This window comes from Falco rusticolus, chromosome 7 (assembly GCF_015220075.1).
Source record: "Falco rusticolus isolate bFalRus1 chromosome 7, bFalRus1.pri, whole genome shotgun sequence".
NCBI classification, from domain to species: domain Eukaryota; kingdom Metazoa; phylum Chordata; class Aves; order Falconiformes; family Falconidae; genus Falco; species Falco rusticolus.
In genome coordinates, this window is record NC_051193.1 from 7,229,490 (window position 1) to 7,249,115 (window position 19,626).

The window sequence follows — 19,626 nt, forward strand, 5'->3', positions numbered from 1 at the left end:
GCCGCCAGCCCGCCCCTGCGCGTGCTCCGGGCACAGGCCTCGCCCGAGCCGGGGGCGCGGGCCCTTTAAGTGGGGCCCGCCCTCCCGCGACGCCTTCCAGCGCTGACCTCTCAACCAACCTCGCTCCACCGCTCTTGGCCGCCGCCCATTGGTCAGACGGCGCTGAGGATCCCGCCTTTCGCCACTTCTAGCCAATGGGAGGAGAGCTGGGGGAGAGTCGGGGTTAGGTTGGTGCGTGTGGCCGATGGCCGGCGAGCGGCGGGTCAGTGCAGGGGGGCTGGGGACGGGGCCCGCCACGGGGGACAGGCCTCGGCCGCTCCTGGGGGCGCGGGGTCTGAGGGGCGAGGGGCAGGGCCCACTCACCGTGGACCGGGTCCCGTGTTCCTGGGACGCTGAGGGGAGCGGGGTCCCCGGGTGCCTGAGGCGCTGAGGGGAGCGGGGTCCCCCCTGAGGCGCTGAGGGGAGCTGGACGCCGGGTGCCTGAGGCGCTGAGGGGGGCGGCGGGTGCGTGAGGCGCTGGGGGGAGCGGCGCCCTGGCACGGGGTTGATGCGAGCGACGGGCCGACCCCCGGAGGCCGAGTGAGGCTCCGGGCGGGCCGCGGCCTGAGGAGGCCCCCGAGCCCGCAGCCGGGGTGCCCCTCTGCCCTGCCGAAGCGGGGGGGGGGGGCGGGCCCGGGCCGCCCTGTGGTTGCTGGCACCCGGTTCGGTGCGGGGCAGGAGCCAGGCCCTCACCCCGCCTGGCTGACCCCAGGGTGCTAGGGTAGGGGTGGCCAGAGCCGGGCTGGAGAAAAGTGGCCCTCCCTGGGGAGAAGCAGGCAGTGTGTCAGGGGAGCACCTTCTGAGGAGGCCGCCTGGCTTACAGCTTCAAAGGCAGAGGTGTCCCACCGGACTGCCCAGGGAGAAACTAGTCTTAAATTTTAAGCTCTTCTAGCACAGCTGTGAGCCTGCGGTGTGGGGATGATGTGCTCAGTACTAATGAGATGCCATAAAATGGTAGTGGTTTCACCATGAGAATCCTGTATGGGTAAGTTGAGAATACTAGGGTCAATGGAGTTCCCTGACAACGTGGTGGTTTTTTACCTATACCTGACCCTGACAACAGATTGTGGAATTGAGGATTGAAGGGGCTGGGGGGAGGGGGGGGGGGGGGGAAGTAAATTCCAAATGAGTTGCAGCTGTAGGTCTAGCAGTAATTAGAACAAAGTGCTCGGGCAGGTTCTGGTCTCGTTTGTACAAGAGTCATTCAGGTGGACTAGTTGTTCAGGTGGAAGTTAAGTGTAGGTTCACCTGTCCTTTTCTTTTTTTTTTAAAAAAAACCACATTTCCCTGAAATTAAAATGTGGATTCAAAGTGTAGAAAATTAAGTACTTCTGGAAAGGATCATGATATAAAGGACAATTTTGGTCAGTTTTTAATGCATATTGGTAGGAGAGCTGATACGGTCCCATGGATTTTTTTTACCCTAATTAAAGATACTTTGCTCAAGTGACTCTGCTGCCTTTTTTTATGAAATTACAGAAAGTAACATTTAAGATATATAGCAAAGTAGTGTTATGTAGTGGTTTGTCCACAGGTAGACAAAAAAAGGTTTGAAAATAATATACCCATTGTTGAAGTTTGTGTACATAACCTTTTAATATTTCTGTCATTGCTGTTAGAATGGCATCTTTTGGATATGTCCCTGAGAAGGTCTGGGTAGAAGGAGAGTTTTGTGTGTGTGCGCACACATGCAACTACTGTGCTTTTGCCCATTCTCCCAAATCTTACATGCTAAGAAATAAACACTGGTATTAAGGAAATTCAAAATTTTTTGGGTTTTGTTTTCTGATTTTTTTCCAGGTGCTGGTATAAAAGATGAGGCTGAATGAGAGCCGGACAAGATCCTTCCAGGCTCCTGTCACCATCCATAATTACCCAGGCAGGCAGGTGTATGTGTTTCCCAATGGCCAGTCTGATTCGGAAGAGTCAGAGGAGGAACTCAATGTTATGGAATTGCGACCAAGAGGCAAGGAGCAGCAGCGATGCAGCACTTCTCAGGACAGAGCTGGAGATGTGGTACTTCTGGAACGAGAGATTACAGAGGATGATAATCTTAACAAGCTAGCCTTGCAGTATGGTTGTAAAGTAAGAGCTGTCTCTGGTTGGGTTTTATTACTTCAGAGGTGTTTTCTGTGTAGCTTAGCTTCCAGAAGGAAGGCACACTGTTTCCTAATACTTTTGGCACGGACAAGTGTTTGCTCTACGTATTTCGTGAATGGTCAATATCTGGGTAAAACTGAGCTGGAGAAAGGTATAAAAAAAAAAAAAACCCAAAAAGATTTCTTCAGCTGACAGCTTAGGAAGGTGTTGTCAACCTCACACCCTGTGTGACCTGCTTTCCTGCTTAATTTGAGTGACTAAGTGCAGCGTAGCAGTTGTGATTCCTACTTGGTTATTTAAGCGCGGGCAAAAACTAAGAAGCTGAGTACAGAAGTGAGGGTCAGAGCCCTGCTCTCAAGGAGCATGCAGTTTTTGAAACAAGCTGAACAATACAAAGAAGTGTCACTCTGGTGTGGTCTGGTTTGGTTTTGGTTTGTTTTCATTTATTTCTCAAAAGGTATGAGTTTACATATTGCAAGGAAGGCCCGAGTCTTAACGGGTGGACTTGGAGAAGAAGAGGTGCTGAAGTTCAGGTCCCAGACTCCAGGTGCTGTCCGTGCGTATGGGTTTTCATTGTTGCTGTCCTACCCAGAAGCATGTGTGGTTCAGCCGTCTGCAGGCAGAAGGGAGCGCATGTGCACGGTGAATTTTCTCTGGAGCTGGAACATAGTACAAAATATGTTCCCTTTGTTCCAAAGCAGAGTGCTTGATAGAAAAACTGTTGAAAAGTTTAATTACCTGATCTGAATATTAGAAGTACCCCGTCGTTTAGCAGTTAAAGCTGTATTTTTAGAGCCTCCTTTATCTGCAAGCTAGACTGTGATTAAAAAGTTCCGTGATGCAAACAATTGGACAGTGACCTGAATGGGGATAATGATACAGTACTGGCTCAACCGCTGCAATACTATTGCAGTCTGTCTTGCTTAACAACACAACAGCTGTGTGGTGCAGCTGAAGCAAGAGGGCTTAAAGGAATTGCGACAATTCCTCTCCTCCCCTCCCATTCCCTTAGAAACAAAAACAAAACAAAAAAGAAATCCTTCTAGGTTCTGCTGACAAGCCTGATGCGTGTGAAGAAGCAAGTCTGGTAGGTCTTGAATAGGCCTTGATTGGCACCAGCAAAGCCTGAGAACTCGGCTGCAGCGGTTGACTTCATAGTTGTGACTGTATGCACATCTCTAAGCTGCAGCAATTGTGTTGTTCTTGCCACTTATGCAGAATCCCAGCAGTTCAGTGAACTCCAAGGAGGAAGATTCTAAACAACTCCTTTGGTTTATGGCATGAAAAATCCTGCTGTTCCCCCTGTACAGTAACTCAGGAGGACTCGGGCCTGTCCCAGCCGTGGCTGTTCAGCTGCCTTCTCTGCTGCCTGGCTCCTGGAGCCTTTCAGCCCTCGCAGGTACAGGTGGATTTACTCTGCCTGGCCTGCCCAAGGCAGCTGGCCTGCCCAAGGCAGCTGGCCTTGTCTGGTGGGGAAAGCAAACTAATGGGGAAGGACTAGGTAGTCAGTGTTCTCCTCCCACAGGAAAAAAACTGTCCTGCTGCCTCCCTCTCTCCCAGAAGGGGTATTTCTGACCTGCTCTGGTTAAATTGAAGGGGTACAGAAGTCCTTATTGGAGATTCATGTATTTGTCTGTTTACAGACTGGCACTGATCAATTTTCATGTATTGTTATTTTGCTTGCATAAGATTCGTAGCCACAAATACATGCAACTGTGTTTAAAAAAAATCCAGGAAGAGCTTCTTGAAATCAGTAAGAACTTGCTGTTCGTTTTGGAATGGTCAGGGTTGACTTGAGGGTGGGAGTATTGAGACAGTGCAACAAACAGCTTTGTGTGCGCTACAGATAAATTGGCAGAGATGCAAAGCACTTCAAAATTATCATTTTTACTCTTGACCATTTATAGTCCTGGCCTGCTTTTGGCATTGTTCTTAGCTGGGACAAGAGGAGCTCACTGCAGCCAAAAAAATTAGTACAGAAAATAAGCCTAAATGGCTTGTGCAGCTTGCATGCTTCCCATCAGCTTTGTTTGTTGTTTCTGCGTGAGTGCTGCTCCACTTTCTGTTTCTAGAGCCTTAGCACAACATTACCATGTTTCATTGGAGACACTGCAGGGGATATTTACTATCCCGATAATTTGTTTCCATTGGAACAAAACCAAAAATTGAAGCACCACCTCAGTTAGGAGGCTTTGGGTGAGATTGTTATTTCATAACTAAATTATTTTGCAGGGTGTAAGTCCTGACGTTACACTGGGACAAGCTGTGAGGAGTCTGAACCGGCAACTGAGGATTCCTTTTGCCTCAGGGGCACCAGATTAGGAACTTGGTTAAAGGTCCCATTTTCAGATTTCTCAAGCTTTGCAGAGTAAGCGTGAGATTCAGGCATTCATCTCTACCTTTCAGCAGAGTCTGGCTTTCTGGCTGCCATGTGGCAGACTTGCCACCTTTCAGGGACTGCACGGTAGATGAGCTCGATGTGTGGTTCCCTGTCAGCGTGTATGGGCTGGAAGATCTGATGCCAGAGGCAGCTCCTCTCTCCCCTAGGAAGTCCCTGCAGGGCAGCAGGGATGGCTGTTCCCTTGACACCTCTGTGCTGCTGGGGGGTGGCACCCCGCCCTGCTCCTGGCAGCAGCGCAGCCTGCAAGTAGTCCTGAACACGTGTTGGCAATGGGGAGGGAGATGTTCAGGCTCCCTTCTGGTGTATTCATGTGTTGTCCTTTAAAAGGAGATCTTTGCCCTGAACTATCAGTGGTGTTAGCGCTGATGGCACTTACACGCTTGCTTAGGAAGTGCTTTCTTGGTTTCTTATTTTTAGTTCCCCTGTTTCATTGGTAGCCTGAGGCTTGTGAGTGTGCAGTGAATGCAGTTTGTACAGTAATTTACTAGATTTCTAAAAGAACAAATTAAAACTTTCTGCAAAAGTGCAGTCCTCGTTCTGTCTCTCTTGTGTATGATCTGTCAGAGGTGGTTAACCTGTTCATGTTGCCTTTCTCTTTGGTTTGGGGTCTTGCTGTTCTCTTTGGTTTGTGTCCTCCAGCCTTTCCTTCGAGGTTCTTCCATGTCTCTTTGGATGCTTTGGAGAGCTCCTTGCACATGCTGGCAGTCCATTTTATTTGACAGAGGATTCAGGGCAACTGAGAAGTTCATGTACTTACTTATTAGGTGGTTGTGAGTGGACACTGTATTAAGCTGTCTTCTCTTCATTTAACATTAAACAGAGAAACTCTGCCTTGTCTCTGTCTCTTCTTTAATACCAGCTGTCCTTGTGACTTATGCTGTACATATGGTGTGTTCTTTCTTGCTCTTACTGCTATTGGCATCCCCAAGCTGGGTGGGAATACCGGTCACAGATGGGAGCCCTCCACACGAACCACCAAAGATGATCACAGATGCACGGAGATTATTGCCTGAAGCTACCTTCAGCAGGAGCCTGTACCAACTGTGGAGAAATGAGCTGTGGGGAGCTGCTGTCATGCAGGAGAGGGGTGGTGCTTGGGAACAAGAGCGAGGGATGCTCATGCCTGTGTGGGAGAGATGCTCGCCTGCTCTCTTCCAGGCTGTGATCTTGCTTTGCAGGCTGCAGTGTGCTCTGAAGACAGAGCTCTGTTCATTCCAAAATCACTTTCTGAGCAGGGGGGAGGGTTTTGCTTGCTTGTACTGGTGTTGTCCTCTCACCTTAAACACTTGAGTGTTATTCAAGGTATGAAAACTGTTTTAAAAAGGAACATGTTCTGAAGGCTTTTCTTGCCTTAACTTGGATTAGAAAGTAGGTGAGCGAATGGTAAAGAAAGCAAAAGGGAAGAAAAACAGTGCTAAGCAAAATACAGCGTATGAGAGAGACGGGAGCGCTAGAGCAGGTTATAGACGGGTTTAATAGGGGACTGTCTCTATCCTGCAGGACCTGGAAGGTCCCCGCAACAGCCGGGACGTCTCTGCAAAACACTAAACCACTTGCAGCCAGGGCTTGCTTCTGTTTCCTGACGGCTGCTTGCAACACTAGTTCTGTAGCTCCTTCCTGCTTCGGTAGTGGGTTGCCCTACACTAATACTCGTGTCCTTTTTGGGTTCTGTAGGTTGCAGATATCAAACGCGTCAACAACTTCATCCGGGAGCAGGACTTGTATGCACTGAAGTCCATCAAGATCCCCGTGAAGCCCCACGGGCTGTTAACGGAGAACGGCAGAGAGCTAAAGCCGCTCCCAACTGCGCCCTCCCAGACCGGCCTGACGGTTTTGGACTTGCCAGAGCCTGATGACGGTGTGAGCAGCTCTGCTGACGGCAGGCACCTGAGCGACTACTTCAGGGGGATTGACAAGAACATTCAGGACGCAGTGCAGGCGGAGGTCCAGCTAAACACAGAGTACTGCATGGAAGCGCTGGAGAGGCCGCCGCCTGAGTTGGGGAAGCAGGAGACCAGTAATGGTGCGGACTGTGGAATCCAGTGGTGGAACGCAGTTTTTATTATGCTCCTGATAGGAATTGTCCTGCCAGTATTTTATATCATCTATTTTAAAACACAAGGCCTGGTGGCCCATACCTCCAACACTATGCTAACCTCAGATATTTCAACAGATGGATTGGAAGGGAAATTACCACAAAGCTCAGCTGTAGAAAAAAAATCCTAAAGGGGAGCAGCAGCCAAACAGCCTGTCCTCCCAGCACTGAAGCCCGTACGTCAGTGACTGACTCAAGTGCATTCAGGGGCATAACAATACAGAGTATTTTTATAAGTAGCTGATGTTGTAATCCCAAACTTGACTGAAAGTGAGGTGAGGTGATTTTTACAGAAAAATAAGGATGCTTTGTTGCTTGTAAATATCGTCAGGCAGGTGGCTTAACATTCATGAACTCTTGTTGAGGGAAAGTATTTTGTAGCAATTCACTCATCTTGATTGCTTCAGGTATTTATGCCTTGTCTGAAGCAGATCCTTTGCTGCTGAGATGAAGAGTGCAGTATTAATGTGATGGGAAAGCTGGGGGCTGGTGGTGGTTTGAGAAAAATGCTTCATGCTTAGAGTAGAAGCGGGGATTCTTCTTTTTCTCCAAACTGTCATTTTTATCTTTTTCAGACTGTGGCAGTTTTGGCATACTTAAGCCTAAGATGGCGGTGACTTCTAGTGTGTCACACTAAGTGTGCCACGGCAGGAGGATGCTGGCAGCACCTCACCTTTTCGTCCTTTTGGGCAGGTGTTTAAGCTGTGTTTATTAGGGTGCTTCAAGCCCACCACTGTGAAGGGTGAGCCCAGACCTCTTCCCCTCGATGCAGTCTTCAGAGACTTCTCTTGAAATCCAGTGTCTCTGCAGGCAGAGCTCAGTGCAGAATCGTGCTTTCGCCAGGGTGCTGCTTGTCCAGGGCCAATACGTCAGTGCGACCACGGGTGGCCAGAGAGCACTGGAGGAGGAGGTGAGAGTAGGGTTCGGCCTGTGGTATGCGCCTCTGAAAGGCTCGTTTGCTGGGGGGAGGTCTAGCTGGTGTTAAGGTTTTTTTAAAAGTAATAATAATCCATAATGGTGCATCTCAAACACTCGGTTCCAGTCATGGACTTGAGTTTCCTTGTTTGTTGTCTTCACCTGAGAGTGTTGCCAAATGGCGTTTAATTGCAAGGTCCAGGAAGGAATCCTTCAGAGGGTGGGGCTGGGAGGCTGCAGAGCGTTAAACGTTTTGGTGAACTGCTGACGTTTGCGTAGGGAAGTCCAGTGATGCGTCAGTGGCTCGAGGTGTCCTGGGATGTCGGTCAGCCTGAGGCCCGTGTGGTTTGGGCTGAGTCAATCAACGCTACGTGCTAGAAGTGAGCAGAAGCTGAGGCCTGGGGGAGGGAGCTTTGCTGCAGAGAAGAATTTGCCTCTGAAATTTAATTCAGGGACTGCGGGCAGAGGTAATGGCTGTCCTAGAGCCACCTGCCAAGGCGTTTGGGAGCGTGGTGGTGTGAAACTCGGCCAGGGACGGGGTGAGGCCCAATGGCGACAGCAGCCAGCTGAGAGCGGCGTGCCATTGTGGTGAGGGCCCCGGCCCGTTCCTGGGCGCCTGGGGCTCTGCTGCCGCTCAGCCGGCAGCTGCCATCCGCCCCAGGCTGAGGGTAGAGCGCGTGGGCAGGTGGCTGAAGCCATCGCTCGCTCGCACTGCAGTGGCCCTTCTGCCCCACACACTGGCGTCCCCGCTGCCTACAGAAAGCACAGGGCCCTGCCCCACGCAGCCGGCCTGCCCCACCAGCGGGGCCGCAGCCTGGCCAGAGCCGCCTTTTGCGAGGCCAGGGCAGTGCTGCCTCGGGATTTGGGAGGGGCTGGTTTGGTTTCTGGGGGGTCTTGTTGCTTGTGGCTTTGTGAGCGAAGGTGGCGCAGGGCGAGAGCTGTGGCACAAGCTCCTGTCGTACAGCTGCGCCCACCTCCTGGCCTGCGGACGAGCACCCGCATGGGACAGGGAAAAAGGGACTGAGGTGGCTCCAGGGCCGTGAGGCACAGCTGGCCAAGCAGGCGGAGCCAGAGCCAGGCGATGGTGTAATGACACCCTGTGTTTTCTGCACCCATCAAAAATAGTACTCAGGAAAGCCTGGGGGAACCTAATTTTGTAAACGAGGTCTCTAAAGTATCTTGTACTGAACAAAAATTTCTATTTTTCTTCTATGAAGGAAATGTATCTTTGTTTGGGGTGGGGGGGCATTATTACATTTTTAAATAAAGCAAAATTAAATAAAAGCACTAGGAGCACCACCTACCCCCGGCTTGTGCTTTTTTGTTACCACAGGGAGACTCCGCTGTCGCGCAGCTGAGCACTTCCCCTGGAAAGCCGAGCGCCTTGCCGCACGCCCACCCCACACCAGACGGAGCGGAAGCTGGGAACACCTTTCTCTGCAGGGACTTTTCTCAGGTGAAAGATGCTCCGGCGCCCCACAGTACGCGTGGGGGCAGCGCCGGTTCAGTGTGGCCGGTTTCAAAGTGCAGAGCTGTGGCCTCTGAGGCAGAGTGGCACTGGGAGCGGGGCCCTGCCGCTGGGCCCTCAGCCACCTCCCCGCGTCCCTGCACTCATCCCGCTGCCTGGCCTGCTGCAGCGCTTGCGGCAAGCACCAGAAGCCGCGGCAGCAAAGGCAGTGGAGCGGGGCAGGCAGAGAAGGTCTGGCCTTCAGCTGACCCGCTGGATTTACCCGGGGCGTTCTGCAGATGCCTGGAAGTGTTCTGTAGTAAGGTTCTTACAGAGCGTTGGTTCAGAACGGGAACGGAGCCAGTGTATGGAGCCCCCAAAATCCGTGTTGGTTAGAAGAACCGTAAAGCTGGTACTGCACAAGGGAACTCAACGAGTGTTTCAGGTACCTGGCGAGGGGGCAAAAGATGGGCGAACGCAACAGGAACACGGGCCGTGCAAATACGAGAGAGGCTGGAGTACACAGTAAAAGCCAGTATCTTTACTTTAGTGAATGCAGGATACAAATATTTTACAACAACCTCTAGCATTTTCTTAACCATTTGATAAAAAGTTCACTAGAATATTTATTGTATATTGAAGAAAAAACAACACATTCAGGGAAAAAAATTGAGATTAACTTATTTTTTTCTTAAAAGATTCGTCTCAAGGATGGCAACAAAGTCCAGCTTGTGCCGCCAAACGGCTTATCATCATTAAACCGTGAACAGCTTCTTTGTGAACTGTTGACTACAAACATTTACCAAATACATAAATCTCTTTTAAAAAAGCCATTTTAAATATAGCAAAGCAGTGTTCTCTTGCACAGCAAAGTGAAGAAAGTTTCTACTAAGATTTAAATGTTTACATTTGTTAAGTCTTTCTTTCACATTCTAATTTAACTTCTTCCCATGATCAATTGTTAGGAGTTATTTTGTTCCTTATTTACTATGTATTTCTTGTGCGCACAGTAATTCGCAAGTTTCTGATGCATTAGTGTCCTTTAAGTGAAAGGAAAGGCTAAAGCATTTGTCTCTGACGAATCCCTGATAACGTGTATTTTTAAATACTATAGTGAGAGCTCGAAGATGGAGAGGTGATTTGTCACAACAGAGATAAAAATCTTAAATCATTCAGACCTGAATGGGTTCAGACTAGGATTGGATCCACTTGCAACTTCATTCAGTATTGTTAATTTAAAAAAGTATTTTTTTACCTGTTGAAATACCTGTGCTATGTCATTATTTCATTTTTATAAAACATTTTTACAATTCCTAAAAAAGTATGTTCCAAAGTTAGGTGCTTGTTATTAAAAATCAGGATTCCCATTTATTCAACGGCATGAGTCTGGCCCCGATGCCGCAGGGCTGTGGAAAGGCTTGTTCTGCCGAGTCCGCTGGAGGGTCTGGGGCAACGTGAACAGTCCCGTGAGCAGTTCTTAAGAACCCATCATTTATTTGTTGGTCGGTTTTTTTTAGCTCATCGGTGCAATTTCAATACAAACTCTAACCCTTACGTAGCTTTTTTCTTTAAGAAAACAGTAATAGTACTGTTTAAAAACCTGCATAGAAATAAAGACTATTGAGATACAGTCAGCAAAGCCATCTTATAAGGCACACAAGAAAATAGACAGTAAATGTGAATGCAGAACTCCCACTCAGATGTACAGCAAAGTTCATATATGTGCATAAATAATGAAAAAATCACATAGCTTTTCAGAGCATGAACAGGTTCTCTGAGGTGGTAAGTGAATTCGGTCGCTGCGGGAATAGTTGCCATGAGGAGGAGTCGCCCTTCCCTCTGCGGCTGTGACCCAGGAACTGCCCCCAGGAGATGGAGGGCGAGGCTGGAACGGGACCTGCGTGTCTTGTAAAGGCGCCGTGACAGCAGGCGAGGGGGCTGGGCTGGCGGTACGGACTGCAGCAAGGGGCTGAGCAGAGGGCCGTCCCCCCTTGGCTTTCCAATTCTCACACTTCTTGGTTACAGTATCAAGTGATAGTTATTTTTAAATTAAAAAAAAAATTAAAGCCCAAGCAAAAATTTAATAAATACCAGGGATAACTTTAAAGGACTTTGGATAATACAAGAGCAGTGTAGTTTCTTCCCCCAGAACCAGAACCAGCAGTCAGCTGTAGTCATCTCTGTTAATTTAGTCCCCAGCACAAACGCCCGCCGCCGGTGTGTGGGGCGAGCAGAGGGCAGGGCAAGGGCCTGGAGTCTGATCAGGCCAGAGCGCTCCCTCCGCGCCCCCGGCCACCGCGCCGGGCTGGCCTGAGCCGGCTCCGCGTCTGGCTCTGACACCGCTGCTCACACCCGCCTTCTGCCCCAGCACGGGGCTGGCGTGGGCCAGGCCTAGGAGCGACGGTGCTGCCCCACTGCCTTCCTCCTCCTCCTCCTCCTCGCTGGGACACAGCCGGACTGCGCAAGGGACATCACCCACCCAACCGCGTCCACAACCAAACCGTCCCCCAGCCTGCTCGGGCAGCACAAGGGGCTCCGCGTTCCTCGCTGCCTGTGACGGAAGCGGCAAACGCAGGGCCGAGGCTCAGGCTTTTATCCCAAACCACTTACCAACTTAAAAAACCTCCCGTGCTCATCTGATATGTGTTGGTTCCCTATCATGAGAAATTAGGTCAAGTTTTTCCACTTTTTTTTTTTTTTTCCTCCTCAGAAGAGGCAGCTTTAAAATGATGCCTTAAAATGTGTTGTAACAGATTTTTTATATTTATGCAGGATGAACTTAACACCGGATTTTTTTTTTTTGCCACTTTGCTATTTATATACATATATATAAAATGTATAATGAAGCTTAACCATACAGCACAGAGATTACAATTTAACGGCACACATTCACCACCAGTGAGGGGGACGACCCCTTTATACACCCTCTGAAAAATCTGGATAATAATATTAATAATAATTAAAATCCAAAGAAAGTACAGTATATTTAACAAAATAGTAAATATTAAACAGTGAATACTCTACTTAATAAGGACCTCGCCTTTTTTCAAGTTGGCGTCAATCCACAAAAATATACTTTTTAATCTGGTGAACGTACAATACATAGGTACTTACACCAAAGGTGATAATATATTTAGGATGCTATATACACAAAGAGTTTGGCTCAAATTTAAATTTACATATAAGTGTTCATGGCTTATTTTTCCCCCAAGGTTCCGCCTGCAAGTTTTTCCTTTTCATCTTTGAAAGCAAAAACTAGAAAGTCAAAATAAGATAAAACTATACTCTACAAAAAAGCTACAACATACAGCTTTGGCTTATATAAATAATTCATAGCAGAATGTGTTCAAAAGTACTGTATATAACTTTATATATAGTCTTCAATTCATTAGGGTATTGTTTTCTTTAATATAAAATATACATGAGCTAAAATCCGTTTCTATATTTTTCAAAGGTATGAACGTAAAAACAAATTTGTCAAACATATTCCAATTATAACTTAATATATTAATTTTATTTTGTTAACGTTCTATTTTCTAGGCTAATATTTTCTGAATATTTCATGCGAGTTCTCTATGTCTCTCTTTCACTCGTTAAAAAAATCACTTCTTTGACCCAATACACTATTTTTTTTTGCACGTGCAAAACAGGGTTTTTGTTTTTGTGGTTTTTTATTTTATTTATTTCTTATAGCATCAGCCCTTCTCCATGCACCCTCTGCAATAGAGACCCATGCCAGGTTGGGTAATATAAAGGTCATTTTATGTACAGTATTGCTTTCTTCTTCCTGCTTTTCTACTGCTCTGCTGCTACAAAGCATTATTTCTTAACTACAAGTAACCATACAGCTTGAATAAAACACACAGGGACATTACTACAGGCGAGCCCTCTTGGTTTCTGCAATCTAGTGTGGTAGGATTATAATGCGGGTACAACGTTTCTTTGCAAAACAGGTTATATTATTAAAACAACAAGTCCAGGTAAGTGCCAGACTAGATCAATACCTATAGGATTGTTCTGTTACGTTTTACCATGGGACATCTGCAGCTATACAAGAAGTTTGTCATAAGTGCCTGATGATTTTGTGTATGCTACACACACTAGCACATATATATGCATGTGAAGATATATATATGCATGTATGTATATACATATAAATATACTTATGTCCTTATTTATAAATTTAGATATGTCAGGACAGTTCATTTTGAGAACACAAAACTGGAGAGGCAACACTGCGAGTTTATGTCACCCACGTGTCCATCCTCATTCGTTTTACCGACGGACTCTCTCTATCTTCTGCATTCGGCGGCCTTCCCAGCACGACAGGTGAATGGAAATCGCTCCGCGGGTCTTCCCGGTCGCTGCCATCATAGGAGCTGCTGGAGCTGCTGAGGCTGTCAACAGGAGAGCGACCCATCTCCTGCCGCGACTGCTGCTGCTGCTGCTGCTGCTGCTGCTGCGGTGGCTGTGGCTGCGGCTGTGGCTGCTGCTGCGGGAACCCAGAGGGAGTTACACGGTCCCGGGGAGGTGAAATTGGTTCAGATTTTATGTTGATGTTTTGGTTGGTATTAATGGATAAATTTGAACCCTGAGATAGCTGGCTGCCAGTACTGGGAAAAAGAAAACCAAAAGGCAGAAATAAGAAAACACACAAAAGGAAAAGCAAGTGACAATTCACATTTTTGTGGTCTCGTGGTTTGACACCCTCGAAATGAGTATGTAAATAAATGCAACTTACTGAGGTATAGAAACAAAGTTGAAAAAAGCATTAATTAAAAGGCCTGAACTGCATTTAGACGTTAAGAACAAACAGAAACATTTCCCATTCCCAAACATTTCAGGTGCTTCCTCTGTACGCAGCTGGGCGGGCAGGGACACCGCTTGAGCACTGAACCGACAGAAGGGACGCACAACACTAAACACAAACGCTTCCGCAACCGAGGAGCAAACCTGAAAGGCAACGCGCTGTCTCCAGCACACAGAAATTAAAATGGTCCCGTGCTACACGTTCCCTGGTGCCGACCGCGCAGCCTGAAGCGGCAGAAGCTCCCGCGCGGTGCAGCACTGCAGCGCTGCCGGCTGTACTTACACGAGAGAGCTGAGGGCTGCTGGGCCGAGATGGTGCTGTTGCCAGGCGGATACCTGCCCCAAGGACAGCATGCCGGGGGAGTTAAATCCCTGCAAGGCAGACAGGTCTGCACTAGTCAAGGAGTAATCTAAGAGGGAAAAACAAGTAAGCGAGAAAGCAGTTTATAGATTTGTATGTATGTATAAACACATGAAGATGTATGCGATACATGCGCACACACACGCAAATGTAAAGGCCTTCTGCCCAAAACCAGTAAGGGCAAGTGACCCAAAGGAGTCCAGATGTGTAAACTATGAAGCCTGGGTGCAGTCCTCCTAACTTCACAAGGAGCGTAACAGGACTTAAGCCCCCAAATGATTAACTTCCTTTCTCGTTTGGCACTTTCTGCTTTCAATTCCTACACGGTGCCATCTCGTATAGCTTCCCCGAAACCCATTTATGCATCGTGCAAACCCACTGATGCATTTGTGTGTGTATATAATTTTTATATATATATAAATAATACATGCATCTTACAGTAAGACAAGTATTTGCAAAGATTTTTGTCTGTATGGAAATTCCAAAACGAAAGAAAAAGGGAAGAATGCACGCAAGTCACTGAAGGGACTGGTGTTTCTCGCACAGAGTTTATGCCGCTGTCCCGGCTCTGGTTCAGTCCCCGCGTGGGAGCAGCGGCCGGTGGGACAAGGCGCAGGTACCACCTTGCTGGCTCACGGTACGAGGCAGCTCACAGCCCCACGGCCTCTGTGGGGAGCCAGCCCGTGGGGCAGGGGCTGCCTACGGCACCGTGCGAGCCAAGTCACTGCAGCTGGCAGCCCCAGCGACCCCTCTGTCCACTCGTTTGTGCAGTCCTACTGTCACGCTCCGCATTTTCCCTCTCCCCACAATAGTTTCACTCCTTATTTTGTATCTGATTAAAAAATGTCATCTCTGTATCAAATAAACAAAAGAAACCTCTTTGTTTAAGGCAAAAAGTATAATTATTTAGAAATACAACTTACATGGATAATGGAAGACACAATATATTCCTAATCAACAGTCAGCGACTGGCTGTTATTTGGCTCTGCTGTAAAGCTTAGGCAGTTCTCACATCATTCACAGAGGTGCAGTTATTTTCACTTTATCATTATCACTCATGCTTCTCTTTCACGTTTTAAAACAAAGCCACAGACACTTCTCTGCTTTTGATTATCCTGTAGTACAGCTTGCTTAAAATAATTTCTAGTCTCTTGAGAATGCAACATAATGCTAGCAGCCAAACTCATCTCATACTGCCAGCAGGTGAACCAAAAACTGCTTAAGAGGGTTTGTGTTTGGTTGGGGTTTGATCTTCTCCCTTTGGGGAGGGGTGGGTGTGTGGTGGGGGGGGGGTGTGTTCAGCAGGGTTTTTTTAGCATTGTCCTAAAATGACACCACCGTTATGATTTATCACTCTTGAGACCAAACTTTCTTGAACAATTTCCCCATTCCCATCCACCAGCTTGTTTGCTGTGGATCACTCCCAGGCTTCCCTTTCAACAGCCTGCAAGGTCAGGAGAGCCGGTGCCAGCAGCAGCCAGCCCCCCACCCGCACCGCTGCCAGAGCCTTCCCCCAGGCCTGGGGAACCCCAGCTCACCCAGCAGGTGAAGCTACTTCAGCTGCCCTTGGCGTGCTCTTTCATTCCTTCTCCGCTGACACCTACTGGAACTCTAGAATACCCTCACAAGTATTCCTGAACAGATTCCGAAAGATTTCTCCTAAGCTGATGGATCCAAAGCCCTTTTTACAAGACTAAAACAACCCCAAAAACATACAGCCCTCCCCTGACCCGGCCACCGCTCAGCCTTCAAAGCAGCCAGACGCAGGGCAGCCTGCAAGTGCGGTACATGCAAACGCACGCGATGGACGTGCTGTTGTGCCAAGCGGATCTCTGGAAGAGCTGACCTGAAGAAAACACTTACAGGAGTGCAGTTTCCATGTATTTTTTTCTTTGCAATTACAGCTTTTATGATAACAGACAATTAACTTCTTTAGACAGAACACGTCTGATGCCAGGGGGGTGAGGAGATACTTTTCCAAAGAACGCGCATGCCACCACACGATTAGCTGCATTATCGTCCCCCTAAATAATCCCATACCGCGGGCAGTAAAAGCAGGACACCGATTTCTGTACGTGAGTGACCGGATGCGAGATGGAAAAGCCGTACGGACGGAAGAGCAGCTTCCACACGATGGAAGCCGTTACTGCCGGGACCCTGGCAACGGGGTACCTTTGAAGTTTGCGCCTTTGCAAAATAACTGACCTAAAGCCAGCAATAAAATTTATGGCTACATACGCTCTGCTGAAATGCAAGTTAATATTTAACTGATCTCTTGTGGGGTTTTTTCAGTATTTTATAAAAATGCCTAGCCTGTTTTAGAACGAGTAACTGTTTGTTCTGGCCCTTCCTCCAGTAATCTGCAGAAAGAATACTTCTCCAGCAAAACAACCTAGATAATAACATAGTTCTGCAAAACCGGTAGCCAACATTTTAATTAAGGATCTAAGAGCTGAATCTATCCCCTCTAGCCCTGAAAAACAACCCTATCAATCCAGAAAAGCAATTTAGGTATCTAAATTTTATCTTAGTCCTTGAACTGCACAACTGAAATTGCTACGTAAGTGGTGACTACCCTGAGAACACCCAGATGACAATTGGCTTCAACGTCAAATTTCTTTTTGCAACCCCCCTGAAAGGCTCAATCTAATAGAAACGATTTTAAAGTGTCTGAAAAACATTAAAGGCTAAAAGCTTTTCACAAGTTACTGCATTATCACAAGGAAATAGGCTGGTTTTTAAAATAATATCGCAACGATAACAGCACTTGTCCATTGCATAGGACACCAGTTTCAACTGTCTTTGCTGCTTCCTGAGATCTGAGTTGCAGCCACTCATCTTTTTGATGTTTTAAGCTTGTTTTAGCCATCAGCTTGGAGGTTATTTTCTGGATGTGGGACACAGGCAACACTGCTTCCTGAAACGTCAGACTGCGTGAAAGGCTGAAGGGATTTGTTAGGTGACAGGCAAAACGCAACGTTGAGTCCTCTAAGCAGGGCCCAGAACTACCTGTAACAGCCATTACACGCAATATATAAACCATCTTTGTGCCAAGTATCAAACCAACATCCCTGTGCCCAGAAAATTCATATTTAAACTTACAATCCAAGTCACCAAGCTCAATTCTTCACTCCACTCGTGTTCCTGTTACTGCAACCCCATCTTCTCCCTCATTCATTTCTTTAGACTTTAACCCCCCTCAGGGCAGTGATTATTTGCAGAAGTGTTCAGCAATTCAGTTGGGCGCTACCACAGTATAAATATTTACTGTTGCTGATGACTAAATTGTCCCTCCCGAAGTGCGAACCCCACGCCTGCCGTACTGCCCGGGGCAGCGCCTCCCAGGCAAGCCAACCCAGAACGCGGCTGAGGGGCAGTAAAGGGCAGCTGAGCGGCACATTAATACAAAAAGATGCAAATACAAAAAGAGGTGAGTTTTCTGGCTAGAAGACGGCTACAAGTCTAAATTAAAAACTGTAGTGAAGACTTTCAAAGCTAAAAAAAGTGAAGAAATGTATAAAAGCCCATCTTTTTTTGGGGAGGAAATTATGACGGATGGATGGCTGCTCTATCTGTTCCATCTGCCAACATTACAGACACCTGATGGTGTCCTGCCCTGCAGAAAATGAAGATTACAAAACCTCTGTATCACTCGGTTTTGGCCATTTTCTACAAACCTTGAAGGTTTTTAATTTGTCCTGACCTTTGCACAACAGCAAGAACATTAGGTCACTGACAAGAGACCAGCGCAGCATTTTTGACCCTTTCTTTAACACGTTATCACAGAGATGCCACCAGCATCGCTGACGGGCTCAGCTTCGGGCAGCAGCAGCAGATGCAGCTTGAGGCTGGCTGAAACGCGCGCTGACACTGCTCCTGATCCCATCTTAGAGAAGCCACCCCTGCAGCACGCCTGTGTGTCCACCCCGCCACCAAAACCTTGCCACCTTACCCCAACGCAATGGCTCCTTAAGGAAAAGCATTTTATCCCCCCCCCAGTATGCCCTCCACTGCCTTGCAGGGTCTTGAGCACCTTGTGCCTGCCAGCGACCCGCGGAAGACTGTACAGGCTGAGGGAAGAGATGCTCCTGGGGAACCTCCTCTACTGGAAGGAGGCACGGGTCTTCCTAAGCGCCACAGAAAGGAGAGCACACTGCCCCAGGCCCTCCTGCCTGGCCAGGGCTGACCAGCTACACACAGAAGCTCGCTAGTGTAGCTCCGTTCCCGAGAGCGATCACTGCAGAAGGGAGCAACAAGATACATGGGTTTTTTAAAGGATCTGAAAGCCTAAGAATAAGACTTGAACATTGCCAGCAGTGGTCCCCAATTCAGAAATTCCTGTTTTAACAAATTACAGCACTTATATTTCAACGTTTTAACTGGACTTCATCTAAAAAGAACAGCAAACTGGGGAATTACTACCATTGTTTCCCTTTTCAGTTTTAACTAATCGCTATTTCATCTGACTTAGAAAATTTATTGACACTTATCTGCCATGTAGTTTCTCTGCAGGTGCATTTGAAAATTAAACTATGCATCACAGATCAATGGTAATCAAGCTGACGCCATCAAGGTGGCAGCCTTTCGATGAAATGATTACAAAAATTCCTTCACTGATTACATACGGGGTCTGCAACAAATGAAGAACCTTGAGATTGAAGTCAAAATTATCCTTATTGTTAGGGAGATAAAAGTAGGAGGCACCACATCATGAACTACTTTCCAAACCAGCAAATTAATTATCGCTTATATTACCAAATTCCTCGCATCATACCCATCTTGGATAAGATAACAGTCGTAAGGTCCTTCAGGTAACAGGCTCACAATGGCGGAACGCTGGCAGCGCCTTCCTTGGAGTCCCCACCTCGCTCTCGAGGCAGCTACTGACGGGAAGCCCTACCTGCGCTTTTCCGTACATCGGAAGTGCCAGCAGAATCCAATTCCCTCCTGCCGCCGGAGCTGAGCGGGGCGGATCGAAAGGGACAGCATGCTCTGGAGTACCAACTACGGCTTAAATGTGAGGCGTGCCAGTTCTCAGACGGAGAGCTTGAGCACTACTGCTGTAAGCGATGCCTTTCTCTGTGCCTCTGCATTCTGCTGCGTGCAACCTGACTGACTGAAAGCTTCTCCCTGATGTAAGTCTCAACATTTACACATTTTACAAGTCAAAGGCTCATTTTTGATGAATAAGAGCCTTCATTTGAACTGAATAGGAAAATAAAGTGAAGTGTCACAGAAATGCTAATTTTCTGGGCTTACGAATCACAAAAGCCTTGTACACCTGACAAATCAAGCCACTTATTAAAAACAACGCTTACCAGTGTTGTAGGCAGTAGGCATGGCCGAATACACCAGTCCCTGCGGAGGCAAGCTTGGAGTTGTCACAGACACCACAGGGGTAGCAAGAGGCTGTGTAGACTGAGAACTACTTATCCTTTGGGTATTCTAAAATGATTAAA

The 19,626-nt window shown here is 47.6% G+C and overlaps 2 protein-coding genes across 10 annotated transcripts in view; one reads left to right on the forward strand and one right to left on the reverse strand.

Moving 5' to 3' along the window:
* Positions 1–206: 206 nt before the first annotated feature.
* LYSMD4 (LysM domain containing 4) lies at positions 207–8,975 on the forward strand. 2 transcript variants are annotated; one of them, XR_005105462.1, is made up of 4 exons: positions 207–262; positions 1,840–2,124; positions 6,215–7,545; positions 8,884–8,975. XR_005105462.1 is itself a non-coding variant. In XM_037395668.1 (3 exons), the coding sequence occupies exons 2-3, from the start codon at positions 1,855–1,857 to the stop codon at positions 6,764–6,766; spliced, it is 822 nt and encodes a 273-aa protein (XP_037251565.1). In that variant the 5' UTR covers positions 207–262; positions 1,840–1,854; the 3' UTR covers positions 6,767–8,848. The 2 variants fall into 2 exon arrangements, 1 of the variants encoding a protein (XP_037251565.1); XM_037395668.1 differs by lacking the exon at positions 8,884–8,975 and having other exon boundaries at positions 6,215–8,848.
* A 541-nt stretch (positions 8,976–9,516) lies between these two features.
* MEF2A (myocyte enhancer factor 2A) overlaps positions 9,517–19,626 on the reverse strand; it is a 92,832-nt gene continuing 82,722 nt past the window's right edge. For 5 of the 8 annotated variants that reach the window (XM_037395667.1, XM_037395659.1, XM_037395663.1 and 2 more), the window contains 3 exons: positions 19,486–19,612; positions 14,090–14,216; positions 9,517–13,610 (listed from right to left, as the gene is read on the reverse strand). In XM_037395667.1, coding sequence (XP_037251564.1) covers positions 13,241–13,610; positions 14,090–14,216; positions 19,486–19,612 — 624 coding nt within the window. In that variant the 3' untranslated portion in view covers positions 9,517–13,240. The remainder of the gene's footprint in view (positions 13,611–14,089; positions 14,217–19,485; positions 19,613–19,626) is intronic. The other 3 variants (XM_037395660.1, XM_037395666.1, XM_037395662.1) reach the window with 2 other exon arrangements.

Excerpts from the sequence above, each read along its gene's own strand:
- LYSMD4 (XM_037395668.1), top strand. The coding sequence starts at position 1,855 with ATGAGGCTGAATGAGAGCCGGACAAGATCCTTCCAGGCTCCTGTCACC. Across the intron at positions 2,125-6,214 it reads CCTTGCAGTATGGTTGTAAA|GTTGCAGATATCAAACGCGT; the intron begins GTAAGAGCTGTC and ends TGGGTTCTGTAG.